The 26,658-nt window shown below is 37.1% G+C and overlaps 2 protein-coding genes across 13 annotated transcripts in view; one reads left to right on the top strand and one right to left on the bottom strand.

Moving 5' to 3' along the window:
- Window positions 1-1,607, bottom strand: part of LOC132669840 (uncharacterized) — a 57,482-nt gene extending 55,875 nt beyond the window's left edge. For 9 of the 12 annotated variants that reach the window (XM_078448273.2, XM_078448274.2, XM_081795930.1 and 6 more), the window contains exon 1: window positions 1,099-1,607. In XM_078448273.2, coding sequence (XP_078304399.1) covers window positions 1,263-1,607 — 345 coding nt within the window. In that variant the 3' untranslated portion in view covers window positions 1,099-1,262. Of the gene's footprint in view, window positions 1-20; window positions 303-1,098 lie in introns of those variants that run through there. The other 3 variants (XM_078448280.1, XM_078448283.1, XR_013556117.2) reach the window with 2 other exon arrangements.
- Window positions 1,608-1,643: 36 nt separating this feature from the next.
- On the top strand, window positions 1,644-26,500 carry SAV1 (salvador family WW domain containing protein 1). Its single transcript, XM_060619818.3, has 5 exons — window positions 1,644-2,003; window positions 5,064-5,507; window positions 15,147-15,417; window positions 19,080-19,223; window positions 25,106-26,500. Exons 1-5 carry the CDS (start codon window positions 1,910-1,912, stop codon window positions 25,305-25,307), a joined length of 1,155 nt encoding a protein of 384 aa, XP_060475801.1. The 5' UTR covers window positions 1,644-1,909; the 3' UTR covers window positions 25,308-26,500.
- Window positions 26,501-26,658: the final 158 nt, after the last annotated feature.

Here is a 26,658-nt window from a genome sequence, read left to right as displayed (position 1 = left end):
TTCTATCTTTTTACTTTTACCTTTGTTCCCTTTCAATCCATGCTCAACACAGCATCCAAAGCGATCTTACTAAAACATTAAGTTAGATCGACGTCATTCCTCTGCTCAAAGTGAAATTCTTTGCAATGCCCTAAAAGGCCCTAGATGCCCTAGCCATTGTTACCTCACTAACTTAATTCCCACTATTCTCCGCCTCTACTCCAGCTACATAGACTTACCAGTCCTCCAATTTGCCAATTAACTCCAACATCTCTTTCTCATGAGCCTTCTGTGTTATTTTACCACACTGCCTAAAATCACAAAACCTCTTTTTCTTGTTTTATTTTCACTTCCACACTTATTACTATGTAATAATTAGCACAGTACGTTTTACTTATTTTTCTCTATTGTCTCTCTTCCCCACGGGAGTAGGGATTCTTGTCTGTTTTGTCTATTGCTATATTCCAATCGTTTAGAACGGTGCCTAGCACAGTGGATGCTCAATAATTATTTGTTGGTTATTAATCGTGAGAAACTCTGTACCAAAGGAGCATAACAGCATTCAAAGATGGAGACAGACACTAGATAAAACGTCTTATTTGATTGTTTATGGCAAAACAAAATGTGACCATCTTCCTAATCTTAAGAAGCAAAAAAAAATCCTTGCTTTTTAATTGTTTTACATCTAACATGCTTTCAATCTCAGGGAAAGCATTCTCCATCATCCAAGCCTTAATCTGCTCATTAGGGGATGGATCCCCTTATTTCTCAAATATTATTGCATACATTTGGGAGCGCCTCTAAGTTACACAAAAGAAACTAAGTTCTGTTTTAAATTAAAAAATTTAGGTCTTGACCTTTTAGTGCTTAATACGCTAAACAAATTCTAAGATTGTAATATTTAATTCCAAGAGGAATTATGTGGTATTAAATGTAACAAAGAGAGCGATGATAAATACTATGCGAACATCAAATTTATAGAAGAGGTAGTATAAACTCCATTTTGCTGTTTTCCTCCGTTTTTCCTTTATCAGAAAGACGCACCCTGGCATACAGGAGACCACTGATTTATATTTAACTAGTAATGGACAGATTAATGTTCCCAATTAAAAGGGGCACCTTGAATTTTTTGTCACCGCACTAGCCGGAGCGTTGTGGTCCTTCAACTCTGTTCGCATTCTGCGTTCGCAGGGACCTGAATTTACCAGTCCAACAAACTCCAAGAGGGACGTCCTCACTCTAGGATGACGACGGGAACGCGTAGGGGGGCGTAGCCCGCTCCCTCAAGGTCCTGGGGGAAAATCTGTGGTGTAGAAGGGGTTCCACAGCAAGAGCGTGAGACGGCCTCTGCGCTCAGTCTGGCGGACTTCGTCCTCAGTCCTCTGCGGTCCGCAGGACCCGCTTCTCCTCCGAGGAGACAGTGGGACGGGCCCGTTAGCTGACAGCGCCTCCCGGCGTCTCGCAGCTTGAGCCGCGCCCCGGACCTGGGGTGGGGGAAGGGCGGTGGCGGCGCTCGCGCAGCGTCGAGTTTCCCAGAATTCCCAGCGGCCGCGGGGAAAGTTTACGGGACGTAGGCGGTGGCGGCGGCGGCGGCGGTAGCGGTTACTAGGCGGCCGGCGGCAGACCATGGCCCTGGCCGGGCGTTTCTGGCCTCTGCTCACAGAGTTCTAGGGCAGCATCGCGGAGTGGGCAGATATCCGGGAAGGGACTGACAGGCGACTGAGCTGTGGCCGGCGCGCTTAGCGCCCCGAACATGCGGCAGTCCCTGCGGGCGACCCCGGGCTGCGGAGAGGCGGCGGCGGCGGCAGCGGCGGCGGCTCGGGAGGGAAGGAGGCGGCGGCGCCGGCGGAGGTGGCGGCGGGGCCGACCGGCGCCCTGCGCGGAGCCCTAAAGAGGCTGCTTGGCGCGGCCTGGGGCCTCGTCGACAAGGATGCTGTCCCGAAAGAAGACCAAAAACGAAGTGTCCAAGCCCGCCGAGGTGCAGGGCAAGTACGTGAAGAAGGAGACGTCGCCTCTGCTGCGGAGTGAGTGTCGGGCGGGGCGCACCCACACCTGGCCCGAGCAGCTGCGGGGGGCCAGGCGGGGCTCCCGACGCGGCTTCCCGCGGCTTTTCTTTCCTACTGGTCTCTATGAAATACTGTTCTTTAATGTTTTGTGTGCCCGAAGTGGTGGTCATCGTTTAAAAGCCGATACAGTATAAGAAACTTAGATTAGTCCCTCCCCCGTGGGCCTTCCTAAAAAAACAAACTTTCCTGTCCCCCCATGGCAGAGTGTTGTTTCGTTTTGATTACTGGAAGCAAGAGGTTCTTAAGGAAACACTTAGGTTGCTGATTGCCTGATGCTATGGGGGTGAAAGTGATTAGACTGGGGCATACTTTTTCCTCTTCTAGATACTTCAAGATATGCCTTGTGTTTGCAAACATTTCGGGTGTTACTCGTCCGTGCTGGGAGTTGTGCAAACCCGAGTAGAATTCCTTAGCCCTTCTGCTGGATGCAGACATGTGAAGAGGTGACAGTTGACCGTCGCTATTGTAGCCGCTTCCCAAAGCCTCATCAATCCTAGATATTAGAGAAGCCAAAATCATGTGTATTTGGGTATATTCGTGAGAATTGCTCCAAATAACACTCTCCCCCCCCCCCCCCACTCCAAAAAAGGCGAAGTACTGAAAATGATTTCTATCGTATTTTAGGAGAAATTGCCAGGAAGTTTGTTTTTTTTTTGTTTTTTTTTTTTAAATAGTTTGTATTTCTCTCCACCTCCCCATCACTTTTCAATTCAGGTATTTGACTCTCATTTTTCAGCTGAATCTTTTTAATTTTTAATGTTTGCTTGTGTGTTCAGGACATTTGTGAAGTAAGGAACTAATATTTTGATGTTTATACTGCATACTGAGCACTTGTGTAAGTGTACTTTTTGGAAGTTCCTAATAACCTTGTGACTTAACCATTAATTACCTCATACTGTAATTGGGAAAGCTGTTCATAGAGGTTCCTAGTATTTATCCAGGATCACTCAGAGAGGTGTGGAGAGCATTTTTTTTTTAAATTTAGTTACTTATTTTGAGAGAGACAGAGCGCAAGTCGGGCTCGGGGGTGGGGGGTGGGGTGGGAAAGAGAGAGAGAGAGAAAGAAAGAATCCCAAGCAGGCTCCGTGCTGACAGCACAGAGCCTGATGTGGGGCTCGAACTCACATAACTGTGAGATCATAATCTGAGCCGAAATCAAGACAGGACGCTTAACCAACTGAGCCACCAGGCACGGATCATGTTTTTAAAAAAATAATAACCACATCATCTGCTTTGGAAACTTATTCTTGTATTTGCAGTTCTTTCTTGATAGAACATCAAAATAGATTAGATGGATGCATCAGTAACCTGAAAATTGATTTTTATTTATTTATTTTTTAAGTTTATTTAAGTAATCTGTACACCCAATGTGGATCTGGAAATCATGACCCCACAAATCAAGAGCTGCTTGCTCTTCGTGCTGAGCCAGCTCGGTGCCCCTGAAAGTTGATTTTTAAACCTTTGTTTAGCAGTTTATTTTTCAGTTACATATGCTTTTAGGTTTTCAGTTAAATTTATGATAGGTTGCAGTTTGCTGCAAATAAACTTTATTAAACATTACTTGAAATCATGAAATATGTTTGCCATACTTTTTTTTTTTTTTTTTTAACGTTTATTTATTTTAGAGACAGAGCATGAATGGGGGAGGGTCAGAGGGAGAGGGAAACACAGAATCTGAAACAGGCTCTGAGCTGTCAGCACAGAGCCCGACGCGGGGCTCGAACTCACAGACCGTGAGATCATGACCTGAGCCGAAGTCGGACGCTTAAGGCGCCCCACGTTCACCATACTTTAAAGCAAATAATGATGTAGTATTTTTTAATTTCATCGAGTTTTGAGCTTGCTTATTTGAATATTGATTTTCTAGAGTTAGCTTCTAGAGCTTAATATCAGTGCTCTCTAATTTAATTGTTTACTTAGCTAATAAAAGTTTCCAAATCTAGTTTTCTTTTTGTTATAAAGTTATTTGCTTTCTAACCTGGCGTGTCTAAGCCATGTAAGTTCTGTATTCAGAAGTACTATATCCTGAAGGCCATTGTTCTGTTATCTTTTGTTTTGAAGTATAATTACTTGTTCTTAAGGGAGCCATAGTTTGAGGCTTGGCATTTTTGAACTGATTCAACATTTGTGTGCCTCTTTGAAATGAGATCTTTTTATTTTTTAATTTTCATAGCTAACTTTTTGGCTCTCCAGCTTTTGACTAGTGTACTAATGTACTAGTGCCACGTAATCCAAAAGGAAACCAGGTTAATTAAAGTTTTTTTTTTTTTCTTTTTAAAGGAATTTACCTTTACATGTTTGGGAATGGCATATGTTTTGTTTTATTCTTGAAATTGTGTTTGCTTGAAAAAGGATTTTTGGGAATTTTGAAAATGAACTGAAATCAACAACAAAAAAATCTTAAATTATACTGGTAATTTTATCTATTTGTTAGATTGTTTCCTATTTTTACACATTTATTAAATTTTTTTTAATGTTTGTTTATTTTTGAGAGAGAGAGAGAGACAGAGTGCGAGTGGAGGATGTGCAGAGAGAGGAGGAGACACACAACTCAAGGCAAGCTCCAGGCTCTGAGCTGTCAGCACAGAGACTGACTCAGGGCTCGAACTCACAGACTAATGGACTGTGAGATCATGACCTGAGCCAAAGTCGGCCGCCCAACCGAGTGAGCCACCCAGACGCCCCAATTTTTACACATTTATTAATGAATATTTCATTAACCATAATTAAGCTTACTGACATTTCATCTTGTTTTGTGTGGTGGTATGCAGAATACATTTGATTCTAAGTTTACACATACCCCGTTGATATAAATTATAAGTTCATTTGAGTGGGAAAATATTAATTAGCATTAATTTTTAAATACCCAAGTACTATCTTAAGTCAGAATTTTAAATGATGTGTGTTTGAGTCCATTGAAATTTTGCATTTTGGGGTAATAGGTGTAAATGAACAGCTTTTGAAAAGTGTATTTAATTCCTTAATGAAGTGGTCATTTTACTCTTTGTTTTATTGTAGATCTCATGCCTTCATTTATTCGACATGGTCCAACAATTCCAAGACGAACTGATATCTGTTTGCCAGAATCAAGCCCAAATGCCTTTTCAGCTTCTGGTGATGGAATAGTTTCAAGAAACCAGAGTTTTCTTAGAACTCCAATTCAAAGAACACCTCATGAAATAATGAGAAGAGAAAGCAACAGATTATCTGCACCTTCTTATCTTGCCAGGAGTCTAGCAGATGTCCCTAGGGAGTATGGATCTTCTCAGTCATTTTTAACAGAAGTTAATTTTGCTGTTGAAAATGGAGACTCTGGTTCCCGATATTATTATTCAGATAATTATTTTGATGGTCAGAGAAGGCGCCCACTTGGAGATCGTGCACATGAAGACTATAGATATTATGAATACAACCACGATCTCTTCCAAAGAATGCCACAGAATCAGGGGAGGCATGCCTCAGGTAACTTAAAATTACAAATCCTACATTAGATTTATTAACAATTAAAAAGATGCTCTTTTCTGGATTGTTTTGGGAAGCCAACAGACATTCCCAGAAAAATACTTTCCCATTTTGCCAGTTTTGTTAATAATTTGGTAGAACGGGAATGTTAGAGTTTCAAAGAAAGTGGACGTGGACTTAAACTTGAGAAAAGAAAGGTGGATAGGAAGAATTGGGCATGGTAAGGGATAGAACCTACATTGTTTCTCTTAACAAAACTGCTTTCATAGTTCAATAATTATTTCCCAGGTTGGTCAGAAAGACTTCTGTCAAATGGTTGGGTGTTGCCTGTGTTTTGTTGATCTTTTTGGAATGAACAAACATATTAGCCATATAATTTTTTTTAAATCTGCTTTCCATGTTTGTTAACTTGGGGATATTTGTACAAGGGGCAGAAGACATAGAAATGCACAATTCTACTTTATTCCTAAAGTACTGGATTACACTAGATAAACTGAAGCAAGAGCTGAAAATTAAACTTTTATCTGATTGTTTTTTTCCTGATAAGTTGTAGGCATTAAATCTTGACAGTATAAAAATAAATACACGACACATTTACTTTTTAACTCAGGGAACTTCAAACAAGGTGACTTAGAAATAGTTTGGAGCATGAGTGTAGAAAACATTTTATACATTTAGTATTAATCATTTATTTATTTTCTCTGACCTTCTTGGTATCTGCCCTCTGTGCCCTGTGGGATCTTACTTGGGAAACAAAACCAACATATGCACAATAATCACAGAACGGTTGTTAGACTTTATGGTACTAAGTACAAGAGGGGAGTCAGAAGAGATGTCAGGGTAGGCTGGAATACTTTTTTTTTTTTGAGAGGGAGAGTTCATATGCCTGTGCATGAGCGGGGGAGGAGCAGAGAGAGTGGGGAACAGAGCATCTGAAGCCAGCTCTGCAGGGACAGCAGAGAGCCCAATGTGGGGCTTGAACTCAGGAACCTGTGAGATCGTGACCTGAGCCAAAGGCAGACGCTTAACCAACTGAGTCACCTACGCACCCCAGGCTGGGATACTTAAAGAATGATTCGTGGAAGAGGTAGGACTTGAACTGCACTTTGAGCTTGGACTTCAGACAGGGGCAGAGGAAGGTCATTTGAGGTGGAAAACTAGGAATAACCTGGTGAAAACAGTAGACATGTAAATCCAAAGAACTGTGTAGTTCTAGTTTAAAGAAAGATGTGAGGCGGAATGCAGATTTGTGGTTCAACAACAGGCTGAAGGATTTAAACAGTCAAATAGAAGCCATCAAAGATTTCAAAAAGACAAGTCATTTAAAAACGTTTTTTTAATGTTTATTTTTGAGAGAGAGAGAGAGAGTTGAGCAGAAGAGGGGCAGAGAGGTGGAGACACAGAATCTGAAGCAGGCTCCAGGCTCTGAGCTGTCATCAGAGAGCCTGATGCAGAGCTCAAAACCATGAACTATGAGATCATGACGTGAGCCAGAATCGGATACTTAACCGACTGAGCCCCCAGACACCCCCAAAAAACAAGTCATTTTATAAGAGCAGTGTATAAATATTACTAGTTGTACTCAAGATAGATGGCTAGAGAAAAGATAACTGCAGGTACCAGTGGTATGGGAGAGAAAAGGGCAAATCTGTGATGCTTTTGAAGGAAAAATTGAGAATTATGGTTTTAGGAGAAAGTAAATCACTGAAGTTTTGAAAATTGAGGAATAATGGAGAATAGTTGGTAAAAGCAGCTTATTTTGTGAAAGCTGACTTTGGAATCTCATTGGGACATCGAAGAGGAGAGCTTTCCTAGGCATGTAGAAATTAACATGGTTGAGTGCCTTTTTGATTTTAAGATTTTTTTTTTTTTTTTTTTAAGTAATCTCTACTCTCAACACGGTTCTTGAACTCACAAGCCTGAGACTGAGTCGCATGCTCCACTGACTGAGCCAGCAAGGCGCCCCTGTGCCTTTTTGTTTTTAAAGAGCATCTAGGTCAAAGGATTAGACAGTTGCATGCTTTGGTGTTTATTTTGGATATTTCTAATGTTGAGTAATTTTAAATCTCAGGAATAATTTGTTATCCAACCAAAATAGTAAGCTTTTTAAAAAAACTCATTTTTTTGTTTTTAGAGTTAATAGCTGCTTACTGTAGAAAATTTGCAAGAGGTGGAAAAGTTAAGGGAAAGTACTCATCAGGCCGGAGATTCATAGTGTTTCAGTTAATTTCCTTCATCTTTTTTTTTATGGAATTCTTTTTTTTTTCATATTGTTGTGATTATACTCTGTATAGTTTCATACCCCTGCTTTTTACTTGAATGAGTTTCTTTTATTTTTTTTCTTTAAAAAAGGTTTTTTTTTTTCTAACGTTTGTTCACTTTTGAGACAGAGACATGAGCAGGGTAGAGAGAGGGAGACAGCATCTGAAGCAGGCTTCAGGCTCTGAGCTGTCAGCATAACGGACTGAGCCACGGCAGGCGCCCCTACTTGAATGAGTTTCTTAACATTATACACTATTTATGAGTAGTTTTGGTGACTCCACAATCATCCATAATCTTCCATTTGGTGCACGTTTGGAGATTATTATTTTAAATGTTAATGAGGACCTGACCTCAGCTGCAAGCATTTGGGAAGGGAAGAAGTGGGACACATCTGCATTGATGGGACTTGGCCACAAATGGGATATGAGAGATGAGGGAAAGAGAAAAGTCAGATAGGATTAGCATAGCACTTGGCTGCATAGGAGGTGCTGCAACTACAAATGCTTGACTAAATGAATGAGTCCAGAGATTTCACATCTGGAGTCTTAAGACAGTTTTGGTTAGCTGAGGGGTAGCAGGAATAATAGCTTAAAAGAATCTGTTTATCATAAATACTTCACACTCATTTTTGTTATATTTATGTGTATTGCAGACATCACTAATAAAACTCCTAACACTTTTCTGTCTAAATATAAGTATTTAGAATTAATAATGCCAAGTTAAAATACTGTTTTAAAATTTTGATTCACAAAATATCATTGAGGAAATACTGCAAGAACTGAATTTCTACTAATCCTCTCTTAGTGGCAGTCTGACATAGTTTTGGTAAGTTTAAACTTTTTTTTAAGTTTATTTATTTATTTTGAGAGAGAGGAGAGAGAGAATCCCAAGCAGGCTCCACACTGTCAGTGCAGAGCCCGATTCTGGGCTTGAACTCAGAAAACCTCAAGATTATGATCTGAGCCAAAACCAAAAGTCTGATGCTTAACCAACTGAACCACCTAGGTGCCTCTAAAGCATGTCATTTAAACAACAACAAAAAAAATTTTTTTAACATTTACTCATTTTTGAGAGCTAGAGACAGTGCAAATAGTGGAGGGGCAGAGGGAGAGGGAGACACAGAATCTGAAGCAGGCTCCAGGCCTTGAGCTGTCAGCACAGAGCCCCATGGGGGGCCCAAACCCATGAGCCGTGAGATCATGACCTGAAGTTGGACACTTAACTGACTGAGCCACCCAGGTGCCCCAAAAATGTCATTTAAAAAAAATTTTTTTTAATGTTTATTTTTGAGAGGGAGACAGAGCCTGAATGGAGGAGCAGCAGAGAGAGAGAGGAGACACAGAATCTGAAACAGGCTCCAGGCTCTGAGCTGTCAGCACAGAGTCTGATATGGGGCTTGAACTTGGGAACAGCAAGATCATGACCTAGGCTGAAGTTGGATGCTTAACCACCTGAGCCACCTAGGCGCCCCAAGAATGTCATGAAAAAAAATTTTTTTTGGTGTTTATTTATTTTTGAGAGAGAGAGCATGAGCAGGGAGGGGCAGAAAGAGAGGGAGACACAGAATCCAAAGCAGGCTCCAGGCTCTGAGCTGTCAGCACTGAGCCCAATGTGGGGCTTGAACCCATGAACCATGAGATTGTGACCTGAGCCGAAGTTGGATGCTCAACTGACTGAGCCACCCAGGCGCCCCAAGAATGTCATTTTAAAAAAAGATTTGTGTTTATTAGAGCAGTGATCATATACTTGAGAAATTTCACTTAATAACAGTTTCTATCAGAGCAATAAGATTTAATGCTTTACCTTTTAGGAAAAAAACCAGTTCTTTGAAGGAGTAAGTGTCAGGGAAGGATTAATAATCAGTTATTAACCGAGCAGAAAAGCCGAACAGCTGTGTTTTCCAAAAAGAAAAATAATCTGAATAGGAAAAAGTAGCTGGAAGTTTCTTGAATTTATCCTGAAAAGACTTGAAACTTCATTATATTTTCATGATTTATGCTGACAAGAGTTCAAGGAATTTGAATGAATGGAAAGGAGAAAGTTTGTGGGAGGATAAAGATGTGCTATAGACAGATTTATTTCCACAACTTTAAATTTTGATTGTTCTTCTAATGTAGTAAACATTATAAAGATGTGGAAGAAAATAGTTTTGTAATGACTTAATGAAAGTAGTATATCCTGCCAATTACTTAGACTTTCAGGAAACACCTTATCTCAAGGGTTAACTTTATGTTACTGTATTTGGCAGAAGCCAAAAACAGATTGTATAAGGTCTCAAAGAGATTTAGGGCCTAGCAAGTTCTCTGTTTAGCTGCGAAATTTGACCTTTAATGTTTTGGCCAATGTACTGGTCAGGCACCCAATCCATGTGCCAAAGGAAGGAATTCTACTGTTAACAGGAAGTCTTTAGTTGGAATACTAATGGCAGACTGAATTCCTTTGTTTTGCATTTAAATAATTTAGTTCTACACAGGTTTAAGTAACAGACTTCTAAAACATTTATTTATTTAGAAAAAGAGCTTGCACACAAGGGAGGGGGGAGGGGTGGGGAGAGGGAGAGACTTTTAAGCAGGCTCCACACTCCCTGCAGAGCCTGACAAAGGGCTCCATCCCATGATCCTGGGATCAAGAGTTGGACGCTCAGTTGACTGAGCCACTCAGGCGCCTCAAAATTTTATTATTTATGTATTTTAAAATGTTTATTTTTTAATGTTTATTTTTGAGAGAGAGAGAGAGAGTGGGGGAGGGGCAAAGAGATAGGGAGACGCAGAATCCAACGCAGGCTCCAGGCTCCAAACTGTCAGCACAGAGCCTGATGTGGGACTCAGACTCACGAAACGTGAGGTCATGATCTGAGCCACGCTTAACTGAGCAACCCAGGTGCCCCAGTGTTCATTGAGAGAGCTCACACGCAAGCCAAGCGGAAGAGGGACAGAAGATCCCAAGCAAGCTTTGTGCTGACACCAGAGAGCCCGATGCAAGACTTGAACTTATGAACTCAAGTTACCAAAATTAAACTGAAAAGTGTCAGACTTTACAAAAAAACACTGAAGTTAAGTTTACTCCAGGAAATGCATAAATATTTCATGACCCTAGAATCATCTTTAAGGAGATGTAAATAATCTTTAGAGATACAACTTTATTTGTAATTATTTTGCAGAGGAGGAGAAAAAGTAGTTGGCTTGGTTCAATGCTTACATCTCTTTATCAACATCTTGATTATAACATGGGCTGTGATGTTTAGTATTTATTACCCTGAAGCCTGTGGACCTTCCTTAGAGTTCAGATTCCATTTTATTCTCATATCCACTACAAAATTAGCAAATCAGAATTTTTGAGCTTTGTCTATAAGGGCAGATTTCACAGATACCTGCCAGCTGTAAATTCTTTGGCGGGATATCTAATAAATCTTGGTGGGGAGACAAAATAATATCCTTGTGTTATCCTTTATCCTTATGTATGGGAAATAATGTATTTAGCATATGAGTGTTTTACTTCATATAAATGGAAGGTGTTTATATGAAATGGAAGTTATTTTGAGGATTATGAATGCTACTCATTCTTTTCTGAAACTAATCGAAATAATGGAAAACTAATTTTTTCCATGTATCTCAGAAATAAGTTATTTTTCCACTGATTGAGTTCAAACTTGGTAGCTGCCTTTTTCTTGTATTAATGGTAGTCATATTTTTTCTTTGAAGAATTACAGTTGATCTTTTGTGTGACACTTCGTTAGTAATAAATTCGTCATTTGACCATGTACCAACTCTGTGGTTTTGGTAAAATAACTTACTTGAATCTTTGTTTCCTCGTCTGTAAATTGGTAGTGATACTACTACCTTAGAGTTATTTTGTGTATGAACTACTACATTTGGAAAAGGCCAGGGACAGAGGAGACACTAGTAATTGTCAGTGCTCATGCCCTTTGTAAGAGTGTTAATGTGCCCTTGTATGCTTTTTTCAGATTTGGCATGTTTGGTTATTGAAGTTTCAGCATTCTGGCTGAACTTAGAGTGGGGGGGGGGGGGGTGTCTCATGTGCTAGAGCTTGATACAGCTTTTTTTCCCTGTCTGCTACACCTATTTTATTACTAGGAATGTTTTGTTTTAAATCTGTGGTTCTGAGTTATTTTGTACTGTACATTCTTCTCTCAATGGGTTTTATAAAATTATCCAAAATAGTTTGAAAAAAAAAAATTAGTGCACATAATACTTTGAGAAAGTATAGGTGGGGTGTGTCATGAAAAGGTTAGGAATCATGGTTTAATATGGCATTGGTAAAGGTGACGAGCCATTTTGGAACTTTGTGGACATCTTGGCTCCCTTATCAAATTATTGCATTTAGTTGTCATACTTCCTTAGTGTTCTTTGGTCTATGACAACTGCTTATTCCTTTCTTGTTTTTCACAACCTTGATAGTTGTGAGGAATACTTGTCAGATATTTTGTGGATCATCCTTCAGTTTAGAGTTTGTCTCCTGTTTTTCTCATTAGACTGGGATTTTGGTTTTTGGAAAGAATGCCACAAAAGTGGAATATCCTCTTCATGTCAAATATAGGGAGGTGTAGATGACATGTATATGACATTACTGGTGATACTGACATTCATACTTGGTTAAGATTTGCCAGGTTTCTCCATTGTAACAAACATTGCATGTTTGTTCTTCCATTTTTTTGTCTTCATCTTTCTTTCCTGAGCATAGCTTTTATCTTTGTTGTCTTACCATCCTATCTTTGGGGTTCTTGCTTTTCTTTGTGATCTTCCTTCAGAGAGTTGATTGCTTCCTCCTCTTTTTCTTTTAATTAATGGGAGAATATTTAGTTGCATTTTTTCCCCCTCTGCTTTGGGACATTTTTCTGAATGTTCATTTAAATAAATTTGTACCTTTTTGAAGAAGTCTTTAATTTTTCTTAAGAATTGATGTTGTACTGGTCTTATTATACATATTGAATAAGTTTTTCTTTGCCAGTTGTTTGAAATCTCCTCCTATGATTGCTAGAGATGGAAGCATTGTGGAAGGTTGTGGAGGGAAAAGGAGAAAATACCAGAGTAGTGTTTTGGGCTAACTAGTTTTTCACAGTGCTCTCTTTTTATCTCCATTTCTTTCTTTACTGTTCTTACTCTATCTCAGATGTTTTTGGCAGTTATTACATGTATATTGAATCTAAAGGTTATGCCTCTTTCTGTTTTTTAGTTAAAGTTTTTATCAAGATAATTGTAGATTCATATGCAGTTGTAAGAAATAACTTAGATCCTCTGTACACTTTAGTTTCCCCCATTGCTTAACACTTTGCAAAACTATAGTATAGCTAAGATGTTGGCCTTGGTACAATGCACCCATCATGTTCAGATTTCCCTAGTTTTACTTTACTTGAACACGTGTGTGTGTGTGTGTGTGTGTAGTGTAGATTGTGTATTTTACCACCATAGTAAAGACACAAGAGTTCTGTCACCACAAGGATCTTTTATGTTTGCCCTTTTATAACCACACTCATCTCTCTTTCCAACCTTGGCAAATAATCACTATTTTCCATTTCTAAAATTTTATCATTTCAAAAATGTTATATAATTATACATCATGTAACCTTTTGAGATAGATTGGCATTTTTCACTCAGCAAAATTCCCTAGAGATTGATATAAATTGGTGTATGTATCATAGTTCCTCTTTCTATTGCCAAATAGTATTCTGGGTTATATATGTATCAGAGTTCATTTAACCCATTCACTTATTGAAGAATCTGGGCTGTTTCCAGTTTTTGCCTATTATGAATAAAGCTGCTGCGAACATTTGTATACAGTTCTTTTATAGGTTACACTTTCAGCATATAAGAACTCTGCCTAATGTAAGGTCACAAAAATTTATCCTCCTTTTTTTTTTTTTAAAGGTTTATAGTTTTATGTTTTATGCTTAGGTATATGATCCCTCTTAGGTTTATAGAAGGTAGAATGTATAGATTAATTTTTTTGCATATAGATGTCCAATTCTAACACCATTTGTTGAAAAAACTATCCTTTATCAAATTGTCTTTTCATCTTTGTTAAAACCAATTGATAGTATATGTGTAGGTATATTTTAGGATTCTTTGTTCCATTGATCTGTTTGTCCTTTGCCAATACCACACTGTTTTAATTCTTAAGTCAGGTAATATGAGGGGAACCTGGCTGTCTCAGTTGGTAGAGCATGTGACTCTTGATCTTAGGATCATGAGTTCGAGCCCCACCCTGGGCATAGAGATTACTTTAAAAAAGAAATCAGGTAGCTTGAATCCTCCAACGTTGTTCTTATTTTATTTATTTATTTTTTAAATTTTTGGCTTTTTGGAGCACCTGGGTGGCTTGTTGATTAAGTGTCCAACTTCACCTCAGGTCCTGATTTCATGGTTCGTGAGTTTGAGCCCCGGCATTGGGCTTTGTGCTGACAGCTCAGAGCCTGGAACCTACTTCAGATTTCTGTGTCTCCCTCTGTCTACCCCTCTCCTGCTCAATTTTGATCTCTCTCTGTCTCTCTCTCTCTCTGAAAAATAAACATTAAAAACAATTAAAACAGCATTTTTTCTTGGCTTCTCTACTTCTTTTGTCTTTCCGTATACATTTTAGAGTCTGCCTATTTCTGTCTGTATCTGTAAAACTCCTCCTGGACTTTTGAGTGGAATTATCTTAAAGGTCATTTCAGGAAGAATTGGCATCTTTATGTTGAGTCTTCCAGTCCATTAACATGATAGGTCATCTTTCAGTTCTCTCATCAGTGTTTTGTAGTTTTCAGCATACAGATTCTCCATGTAATTTGTTGTCTATATTTTGTTTTATTAATATGTAAATATTTGATTTTTTGGAGCTATAGTAAGTGGTATAATCTGTTTCCAGTTGTTGCTAGTATACAGATATTTAATTGATTTTTGTATGTTGACCTCATTTGATGCTACCTTGATAAATTTACTTAATGGTTCTAGGGCACAGCTAGATTATATTTAAGTAATCATAAACCAGAAACAGTTTTACAAATTTATTTTTGCTGTTTTAGGTGAGATGTCAAATCTTAAATCTTGAATGGGGTGAAATTTTATTTTCCTCACTTTTCCTTTAGCAATATACATACTTAAGTAGCTTTGCTAATAGCTAAATGTTTATATAGCCTGGTGATGGAGGCATCAACCAAAAAAAAACTAATTTCAAAGAGGAAATCTAGTTTCCTCCCTTTTTTGTAATTAAACATTAGTAATACTGGCTAGTTTCATGAAAATTTTTATTTATAATTATGAAATCATGGATTTTGGCCAAAGAGTATAAGCAGGATAGTTGATTTTGTAACTGTTTGTCAGATGGCATATTTTTTAGCTTTGAATAATTGTTCTTTTCTTTTTCTCTCTTTATCCTAAGGAATTGGGAGAGTTGCTGCTACATCTTTAGGAAATTTAACTAACCATGGTTCTGAAGATTTACCTCTTCCTCCTGGCTGGTCTGTGGACTGGACAATGAGAGGGAGAAAATATTATATAGATCACAACACAAATACAACTCATTGGAGCCATCCTCTTGAGCGAGAAGGACTTCCTCCAGGATGGGAGCGAGTTGAGTCATCAGAATTTGGAACCTATTACGTGGATCACACAAATAAGAAGGCTCAATATAGGCATCCTTGTGCTCCTAGGTATAGTTTCACTTCTATTTTTAAGTTTTTTTATTGAGGTTATCTAATGTTAGATTTTGATTCCTATTTTTGTTAAAGAGAAAGGCATCCTGAAGTTTGATGTTTGAAAGATTTATTTTTAAAAAGTTTATGACATTTTTCTTAGGACTTAGATTCAGTAATGGTTTTAATAATTAAAAAAAAAATTTTTTTAGGGGCACCTGGCTGGTTCAGTAGAGTGTGCGACTCTTGATATGGGGGTTGTGAGTTTGACCCCCATGTTGGGAGTAGAGATTACTTTCAAATAAAATCTTTAAAGACAAAAAACAAGGGATGCCTGGGTGGCTCAGCCAATTAAGTGCCTGACTCTTGATTTCGGCTCAGGTCATGATCTCACAGTTAGTGAATTCAAGCCACGCACCAGGCTCTGCACTGACAGTGTGGAGCCTGCTTGGAATTCATTCTCTCTCTCTCTCTCTCTCTCTTCTTCTCCTCTCTCTTTCTGCCCCTCCCCCAAGTACTCACTCATTCTCTCTCTGTCTCTCAAAATAAGCTTTATATATGTAAAAAAAACTTTTTAGACAACTCAAAAACACGATCATTATTCTTATCATCAGATTTTTGCTTTAATATGCCAGTGTTTAGATTGTAGATATCCAGAAATATAAATAAATAAATAAAACATTTATCTATTTACATTTCAATTTCTATAAATAATACAGACCTTCCTCCTAGTGTGTCAAAATATTCTTCTGAATTATAACATCTTACTGTTTTACTCAGTTTCTGACACTTATGTTCTGTTTCTTACTGTTGTGAGGCAAAGTGAAAATTGGAACTGTACAAAACATCCCAGATCTTTTTAATAAATTTAGCCAGTGAGGAGCGCCTGGGTGGCTCAGTCAGTTGAGCATCTGACTCTTGATTTCGGCTCAGTTCATGATCTCACAGTTTGTGGGTTGAAGCCCCATGTCAGGCTTTGCATTGAGAGCACAGAGCATGCTTGGGATTCTCTCTCTCCCTCTCTCTCTGCCCCTCCCCCACTTGCGCTCTATCTCTCTCAAAATAAATAGACATTAAAAAAATTTTTCTAATAAAAATAAACATGTAGCCAGTGATCCTTTGGGCTTATCCTGTAGATCTCATTTATGGCCAGATTTCTAGTCCTGTGACTACTGTAGCCAGCTGTCACATGTGGCTCTTGAGCATTTGAAATGTAATTAATCCAAATTGAGGTATATTGTATATAAATGTAAGATACACACTGGATTTCAAAGTACATAAAAAGCTAGTATTAGTTTAGTAATGAAATTGAAAATATTTCCTGTTAACTCTCTCTGAACCATAAGATTTAAAATGGGTAGAATATCGTCAGCATGTTGATAGATGTTCCTTAATATCTAGCATAACACAGATCTTTGGTGATAACAAACTTTGGCATTTTTTAGAACCATTAAAATTGTTGTGAAAATAGATTTTAATATCACCTAAAAAACTAAGCTTTATCATTATTGTGTTATTTTAATCATTTTACATATTTGGATTTATTAATTCAACTTTGAAAAGTTTTCTTCCCCAGTGACTCCATTTAGTGACACTCAATCATTGTTTATTGAATAAATGAAATTGTCATCCTTTCAAAAGAGCCAGACTGGCCACTCTGCCTATTTTGGGCTCTGGTCCCTTCACCTACTCTCTATACCATTTCAGGCAAGCTGCTGCCTTCCCTGGACTCCATTTTCAGGCCTATGTCATGGGGGTAATTTTGAGTCTCCCACTTCTACCTGATCAAAATTCCCACCCAAGAGCAGGGATGAGTTCCACTTATTCCTGCTGTGTCCCAGCATCCAACACAGAGACAGTCACATAGTGGGAGCACAGTGATGTTTGTTGATGAATAATGATGGGAAATGCAAAAAAAAAAACAAACCAAAACCCAAAAACCAAATGTGATGACAGATTGCTATCACCTGGTGGCAGAAGACTTTGTGGTCCTGACAACCAGATTTGGGAGTATATTGAGCTGTTGTTTTTTTTTTTTAAGTTTATTTATTTTGAGAGAGAACAAGGGCACATGCATGTGCAAGAGCACAAATGGGGGAGGGGCAGAGAGAGAATCCTAAGCAAGCTTTGTGCTGAGGCCCACGCGGGCTCCATCTCACGACTTTGAGATCATGACCTGAACCAAAATCAAGAGTCGGATGCTTAACCTACCAAGCCACCTTGAGCTGAATTTTCTGTTTATCATCAGTAACTTTTACTATGGAATTGTTAATTTACAAAGTATTTTCACAATTTGCTTCTCTTAGCAACTCTGTAGACATTAAACAGGAGAGAATAAACACCTTTCTTAAGCTCACATAGATAATATTAATAGCTGTTTATCTCTGTTATGCTAATCTATATACAAAACTCTTGACTTACATTAGCTCATTTACTGTTGAGAACAATCATCTTTGGTATGAATTTATTCCAAATTTACAAGTAAGGAGGCTGAAAGTTAGAGAAGTGAAGCAGTTGTGCCTACATTCATATAACTTGTAAGGTGGCCAAGCTGAGGTTAAAACCCTCCAGGCATATTTGACTGCAGAGCCGCAGTTCTTTTCCACCTCCCAGTTGCACTATCAAGGGATATTTTACTTTGTACCTACTTAGAAAGAAGAGATAAGGATAAAACACAATACCATTTGGATATTGATGTTTATTTTTTTTTTTAATTCAAGTTAACATACAGTGTAGTATTGGTTTCAGGAGTAGAACTCAGTGGATATTGATCTTTAAATTGTTAATCACAGTCTAACATTTATTTTAATCCTAGTTTAGTATTGTAGTGACCTTTTCTGGTATACACATAAATATTGATGTTTGGGGCAGGCTCTTCTGGTTTTGTCTCCAATTCTGAAATAGATCATTTTGACCTCCCAGATTTCTGTCTTTAGCCTTCAGGTGGTTCAGTATTTTTCCTTAGCATTTTCCCATATAACAGTTCTCTCCCCACTTTGCTGTTCTCTCTGTCCAACCCGTTAGGCCATTAGAACTAATTAAAAGCATGGTCTTTTTTTTTTTTTTTTTTTTTTTTTTTTTAAGTCTCTGTGATTTAAAATGAGTTCTAATCAATTCTAACTTCGGTAAGTTGATAAACGCAGAAAGGAAATACTACAGTTAATGTGGATATTTCAAGCCCAGTCCTCACTCTTACAGTACTACATATTCCAGACCTTCTTTTCAGCCTGAAGGAGGAAGAACATATCCATTCTCTTTTGAGAGAAACTACCAACCTTTCCAATATAAATGTATAGCTAGTTACTAGTTATTACTGAAAATTATAATTCTAATTTTAAGTTTGTTATGAAGGTTATAATTTATCTCCAGATTTTTTATGGCCGCCTTTGACATTCCTTGAAAAGACTAAATACTAGACAGAAGAAATTTCTTAAACATATGTAAAGATTTAGTTTAGATTTCGATCTATCACTAATGACCTGTTATTTTCCTGGAGAAGGTGGATTTTATTCCTCTTCTGGTATAGTAAAAAACAAAAGCCACATCTCTGTTTTTTTATATGGTAGAAGGAGTTCAGTTTAGGCAAGAGGCACATTGAAAAACATCAAATAGTATTCTTTATAATTTCTTGTTTAGATTTAGAGCCTTTATCCTGATGAATGTTGATTCTTTTTTCTTAGTGTACCTCGGTATGATCAGCCCCCTCCTGTCACATATCAACCACAGCAAACTGAAAGAAATCAGTCCCTGCTGGTACCTGCAAATCCGTACCATACTGCAGAAATTCCTGACTGGCTTCAGGTATATGCTCGAGCTCCTGTGAAGTAAGTGAATTTATAGCACAGAGTTTTTTTGAGGGGTGAGCGGTAGCACCTTTTTTTTTTTTCTCTTAATAATATTGGGCTTTTAACTAATATTTTACTTGAGGAACAGCTATCACAGGTTATAAAGTTTAAAGATCATTTGCTACAAATACAAGTTCTGCAGACATTTATTAAATCTTTCTTTGTTCGCAGACCTGGGCTATATTAGGGATACAGTAAGGAGCTTACATTCTCATAGCGGGTAGATTAACTTGTATATAAGTGATACATACCTTGTGATAAAAGTAAGGACCCAGGTAAGTCCTGGGTACAAGGAAGAAACAGCAGGATACAAGGGTGTTGAGGAAATAATATATGTAGTGGCTGTAAGTTCTGATATGAGATTATTTGAGTTTACTGATACTTTTTAGCTGTGTAACCCTGTGCAGAGTACTTAACTTAGTTTTATCTTCTGTAAATTGAGGATAGTAATAGTACCTATTCTTAAAGTTATTAAGATTTCAATAAAATAGTGCATCTAAAGTATCTTTTATGAACAGTACCTTGTACATTGAGAGCTTAGTAAAGATGATGATGCTGCTGCTGCTGCTTGATGATGATTGGGGGCAGAGGTGTAGAAGAGTGGTCAAGATTCGTCAGGAAGGAAACTAAGTCTGATTTCTGGCTCCATCACCTACTTACTGAATGACCTTGGGCAAGTTCCTGAACTTAGAATTAAGTTTTTTTTCTTCTACTGAACTGTGGGGGATAAATGATCACTTTTTTTTTTTTTTATTCATAAATGATCACACATTTTAAAGCACATGGCATGGTGGCTGCCTTGTGTAAGCACTTAGTATGGTTTCTTACTATAACTAGTGGAGCTAGTAAAGCCGCACTGAAGAAGAAAACGCTAGGTGGGCCAGTTTTTAAAGCTGTCTGTGAAGTTGCCAGGCTTAAAGAGCCTTTCTTGTCTGGGAAAATAGAAGTAGGTACTAGGTCAGTAACCCAATGTGATGAGATTAGCAACATTGGTATATACAAAGTGCTGTGATTTCAGAAAAGGGGGTGTTTGAAAATAAATAGTTATTAATTATCCAGTGCTTCCCATGTATCTTAGGGTGCTACTTTTTATGTATGTTATCTCATACCTTTCTGAAACCATTTTACGGGTTAAAAAATATTAAAAAATGGAGGCTTTATCGCTGCTTAAGGTCATACAACTATTAAGTGGTAGATTTCAGACTTTTATCTCTAGTTACAAAGATCATGCTCTTAATTTTTGTAATTAATAAAATGCTCTGATTTAATAAATTATTACATACTGAGCAGCTAATAAATTCTTGTTACTTGTCTAGGCATTTCACACGTAATAATTGCATGTACTTTTAACAACTCTGTTAAGGTAACATTTAGTTACTTGTTTTTGTAGTCTTATTCTTTATTTCTTTTTTGTATTTCAGAAACCAAAATTATCAGCATAAAATAGCCCAAAGAAGAGTTTTAGAGAGTATAAGATGATTGGCAGTGAATTTGGGGAAAAAAAATTAAATCTTTGAGATTCAAGTGAAAGGAATGTAAAACCTTTCATATATATTTTTTGAAATAGTAACTTTTAACCATACTTTTAAAGGATGATCATTGAAATAAAATTTGCAGGGGGTTAAGCCAACTCTGATCTAAATTTTTGCCATGTTACTCTGTATTTACCAACCGTGTGTGCATGTGCATTCAATCATGCATATGTGTATGCCTTTAGCCTAGAGATTTTAGAAGTTATTTTTCTTGCTTAGAGCTGTTTGTTTTTATTACCTTTTCAGGCTTTTCATTTGAATAATTGATAGGTTACCTCAAGGGTCTCATAATTATTTGATCATGATTCTGCTCATTTAGACCACATTAACATTCTCATAAAGCTATTGGCCTTTTATTATGAACTATTTATTAATTTTTGGCCAACATAAACATTCTTCTCAGTCTGTAAATTCATGGGTGTTAATCTGTGATCTGATATGGAGACAAAACAATCTTGGACGGTCTTTTTTTCCCCCTAAGTCAAATTTAAGCCTTGATAACGTAATTTTTTAAAAGGTTTTAATTATAGATATTATTTTGCAAGATATAAACAATACTTTTCAAAAGTTTCGTTTTAGGTTATTTGAAATTAGGTACCTAATTATCCATAGATGTTTAGCTTGGTTTGGTGCCTGGGCTAACCTACTGAAGCCTCTTTATCTGATCGTATTTATACAGTATAGGAATGGAATAAGGAATAATAGCAGATGGACTTTTCATCCCTTTTTCCCTCTTTTTTCACTCTTGGTACCAGTTGACCTATCACTGTGTACAGCCTTTGTTCATATGCTAATATTATGTCCTACAGAATATGCATATTTATGTGTTCCTTAAGTCTGGAAGAATATGTGCCTGTTAAATTTTGTTATTTCTGGGAGTTGATAAGATCGAGGAGGGTTATTCTTCCTACTTTTTATGTTAGTTCTGCTTTATAATCATCACTAGGAATAACAAAAAAGCTTTCCTTTTGGAGGAAAAAGATAGTACGTAAGTGAAATTCCTTGCTTCTTATGAAAAGAAACAGACTCCCAGAGATCATAGCCCTTTCAACTCTGGTTCTGTGAGCTAGCTATAAAACTTTACGAAATGAGCAACTTAGTTTTTTTTTTTTTTCCCAAATAGGTCAGAACTCTCAGAATAGGCCAGACTGAAACAAGAGAGCAAGCACTTCTTTATGGCTTAAAAACTTAAGAGTGTTAGGAACCTGTTACTTTTTAGTTGTTCCAAAATTTTTGTCTCTAAAAAGGATGGAAATAGTTGATATTGTTCTATCAACAAAGGATGAGCTGTTCTCTGTGAAGTAGATAATGGAGAATCATTTACTTATCAAAGGAGAGGTTTTAGCCAAAAAACTACCATCTTTTCTCCTTTTGTTAACAGTTGCCAGTCTGATTTCCAGAAATTTAAAAATTCTGTCTCTAGCAGTAATTTACCAAAACAATTTTGCATATACTTCCAGAATTTGACTTAGATTGTTCCAAATTTTTATTGATGAATTTTAGTGAAGTTGTGTTTTTTTTTTTTTTTTTAATGTTTTTACTTATTTTGAGAGATACAGAGACAGAGTGTGAGTGGGGGAAGGCACAGAGAGACCGAGACACAGAATCCTAAACAGGCTCCATGTTCCGAGCTGTCAGCATGGAGCCCGATGCGGGGCTCAAACTCACAAACTGAGATCGTGACCTGAGCTGAAGTCGGATGCCTAACCAACTGAGCCACCCAGGCGCCCCAGTGAAGTTATTTCTGAGGCTACTCAGAAGTCTGTAATGCATCATATAGCTGTAATCAAGCTGAACTCTAGAATAAGTTATAAGATTTAATATATAACAGGAAAAAGACCATCAGGAGCATATTTACTTTCCATTGTTCCTCATACACACGTACCCCAACACCAGTCCAAGCATCACCTTCGCATGGACTGTATTTTATTCCTTACGGCTTGGCGGTCCTGCAGTGTTGTCTTGCCCCAGCTCTGGGTGTGGGTAGAAAGGAAGAATGTTACAGGCAGGACAGGCACAATGAAGGGACATAGGCTGTGTGTCCCTGGAGCTGGAAGTAGTAGGACTTTTGGCTCCTTAAAGACAGCATTCCCTGGAGTATGAACACAGTTTTTTGGTAGGACGACAGCAATTGATATTTGCACGTGTGAGTTATTTATAAGAAGTTACTTGAATAGAATACTGCCCTAGGAAAAACAGCAAAAAGAGAAACTGTAAGTATAGGCTACTGAAGTAGTTTACAGCCTATTTTCTGAATGATTTACCTATATATTATATAAGTGACTAAAAATTAAGCCTGGGGAATCAGATAATTTGGCTAGTTAAGAAGGAAAGAATGGAAAATATTTACTTCTCCTAAAAAACAAAACAAAACAGGCATATTGGGAAGTTTTATATGAGAAGGGAAGTAACGCCATAGAAATAGCAAGGGGGTAAGACTCTGGACTGGGAATTGGCAAATTGCATACTTTTCTCATCTCTGCTCTTCTGGAGTGCTTTTTCTTCTTCCCAATGGATTTTCTGTAATTATTCTGATTTTGTTGTTTCTACCCTTAATCCTGTTTTTGATGCTAAATGCGGTGATTGGGAAGTCAGAAAATTGTGTGAAGCTATTTTTTTTTCCTTTTTTCAAAATTTGAATGCTTCTAGAGTGATAGTCCTATCTTAAATCAAGTGTGATACTTACTAATTTATCCTCTCCCTTCTTTTTCCTTGCTAGAAAGTACACAGATGATAAATGAGCTTTAATGTTCTTATAGTTCCAACTGTCGTCATCAATTTAAGCATCTTGAATCAATAGACATTGCTGCAATGTCCTTTAGCTATGGAATTCTGACCTGAAGCGTTTTTGGTTTTTTTTGTTTTTTTGTTTTTATTTTTGCTAGGAATCATGAATTTGTCTCAAACAAATAAGATCTTAAGCTACATGCATGGCAGAGGTTCTAGGAAATACCTTGTAACTGTTATTTCATACAGGCTCATTGAGTATTTCTTATAGTATCTCTCTTATTTATATTGGAGTTTCCCACTAAAGAGAATATAAAGCTTTCTACCAAGTATACCTGTTAGATTTGCAGCACTCAAGTAATTAAATGGGTAAATTTAGGATCCCACAAGATATATTTACCTTGTGGTTCTGCATATTGTGCTCCTGGGGTTCGTGGTACATGTACCCAAGTTGTACAGAAATATGTCAGTGTGGCTCATACTGACTGCTCATTATTTGTTTACGGTTTCCCTTTTTAGAAACCGTTTTTAAAAATATATTAGATGATACTTTTGGAATAAGATGGTAAGTGAATTACCAAAGAATCATTGGGTAGGAAATATAACTATTAATAATAAATTTACTAGAATTTACAATCAAAGCTTCCTATTGTATCTGTTGTGCAATATGATTTGAGGAGAACTTCAAGTTCTTTGTCTAAACTTAACATTAAAAACTATTACTCTCTGCCTTTCTGATTTTTTAGTCACTAAACAATTTTGCAAGAGAGATATACCCTCTTTAGGTTTCAGTTTTTTCATCTGTAAAATGGGGGAATTGGGAGTAGAGTGATGGCTTCAGGTCTTTCAATATAGAGTGTAAATTACTCCTTTTTATTGCTTATTACTTCCCTCTCAGTATGGGACCAACTTACCATTGAAGGACTAAAAAGCCTTCTAAGATATATGTAAATACAATCTTACATGAGTCCTTCTCCACACACTTCTACAGTATACTTACTCTCATTTTGAAAATAACTTATTCTTCCCTTTCTGCTTGAGTTTTTCTGTTTTAATAGTGTATACTCACCTCAGGAAAAAAGCCCACAAATGATGGTTCCTTTTTATTCTCCTTTTAGTTCCTTGTTTACTGTAGTGATAGCATTCTTCAGAAAGCTCTATCAACACTAATGACTCAGTGACTTTGCCCAGTTTTGTATATTATTTTCAGGCATAATGTCTACAGCATTCTTAAGTCCTGAAAATTAACTTTAGATGAACTTACGAACAGCAATAGCATGTGTGTTTTTCTGAAATTACAGAACCACAGTGGTCTGAAATCTGTGTTAATTGCTGTCTAATGTTACCATTAGAATAATTGATAAAGATTAAAGAAATGGGTATTTTTTAACTTAAATTGAAACGAAGTAGTATCAGCAGTTTTCTCCTCTCCCTAAAAAGATAGTCTGTTTAAATAAGTTAACAACTCAGTTATTTTTAATTAAAGCTTATGGTTTGTTAGATATAATAAAGTTGATCTTTATAAAAATAGATTATTTTGTTGCTGTCAATACCTGTTTCTGTATGTGTTGTGAACATATGCATGATTATGTTTTAAAACAGATATGACCACATTCTCAAGTGGGAACTCTTCCAACTGGCTGACCTGGATACATACCAGGGAATGCTAAAGTTGCTTTTCATGAAAGAACTGGAACAGATTGTTAAAATGTATGAAGCCTACAGACAGGCTCTGCTCACAGAGTTGGAAAACCGCAAGCAGAGACAGCAGTGGTATGCCCAGCAACATGGCAAGAATTTTTAAGTTAATTTTTTTTTAAATAAAATTTAGGTTTTTGTAAGGGCTTTAAAATATTTTCACAGATAAAAAACTGCAAACAAGTACTTTGGTTAATAAAGGCAACTTTTTTGGAAATGATAAAATTCTAATTTTACATGTATTTTGTTATTAAAAATATTATTTTATTGAGCAAAAAAATGTTTATCATTTAAAAGCCAATACAGCAAACACTTCTAAAACGCTATATATTAGAAACTGCTTTGAATATTCTCAGTGGAGACAAATGCAGCAAGAAATGTGATTATAACCAGATAGTAAATAGGAAATGATCACTTGGTAAACTCGTACAGCAGCAGTACATTTCTTTAAAAAACAACCTATGCAGTATTTGAAAACAGATGTGTACTGCTTTAATGTGGAATATTGTCTGAAATCAGATGGTTTAAATATTATTATTGCATAGTTTAAAATGCAAAATAGGATTTGGGACCTGAATTGTGATATATTTCTATATATAATGCATAGGGTTCACCTCCTCCCAAAATGGAAAGAAAGAACCCTTTTAAAACATGTTAAGAATGTATTTTTTGGTATGAAAGGGTAAAAGGCCTGTAATCTTTTAGTAATAAATTTAGGCATAAGGCCTTAGCCTGTATGGGAAAGGTGTATACAGCACTCAGAGTTGCTATCATCTCCTTACTTTTGACCAGGGCCCTTGGAGCATTTAGGAGCATGGCTCTGATGAGACAGTGTAGGGTTCCGGACAGCATATAGCACACTGCCATCTCAACAGACTGGGTTGAGCTGCCAAAAATGACAATCAGGGACTCGTCAAGAAATCTTGGTCATTAAATTGATTTCACGTATCTTCTAAGAGTTTGTCACAGAACTTTAAGATCACCATTTCCCTCCCAGATTTTTTTCCTTTTAATACTTACTAAGATATTGTTCATAATTAGTGCAGTACATTTGACTACAGATAAATTTATGGCACTTTTAGCCTATAAATCTCTAGAATTCTGTGAATTTCAACATTAGTTGAAGTAGCTCTTCAGTTATATTTACCTGTGTTGTAAATATGTAAATATATGTTTAGGTAATCTTCCAAAATAGAGCACTCCCAGTTATCAGTGAGTTTGAATTGATAAAATGTTGAAAATGTTAAATGTTTGATTTTATATAACAAGCTTATTAAATATATTTTTGTGGAAATTAAAGGTGTCATGTTTGAATCCATGTCTTTTACATAGTGCTGCAAATACTTGATTTTTCCATTCAGAAGGCCCAAAGGCAAAGGAAGCGGTATAATGAAAGGGACATTGAAAAAGGAAAATATGTAGTGGGATTTTAGCAGTTGGGAAAGTTATCTTTCAGA

This window comes from Panthera onca, chromosome B3, assembly GCF_046562875.1.
Source record: "Panthera onca isolate mPanOnc1 chromosome B3, mPanOnc1 haplotype 2, whole genome shotgun sequence".
Lineage (NCBI taxonomy): Eukaryota > Metazoa > Chordata > Mammalia > Carnivora > Felidae > Panthera > Panthera onca.
This window is presented reverse-complemented; position numbering and strand designations above follow the sequence as displayed.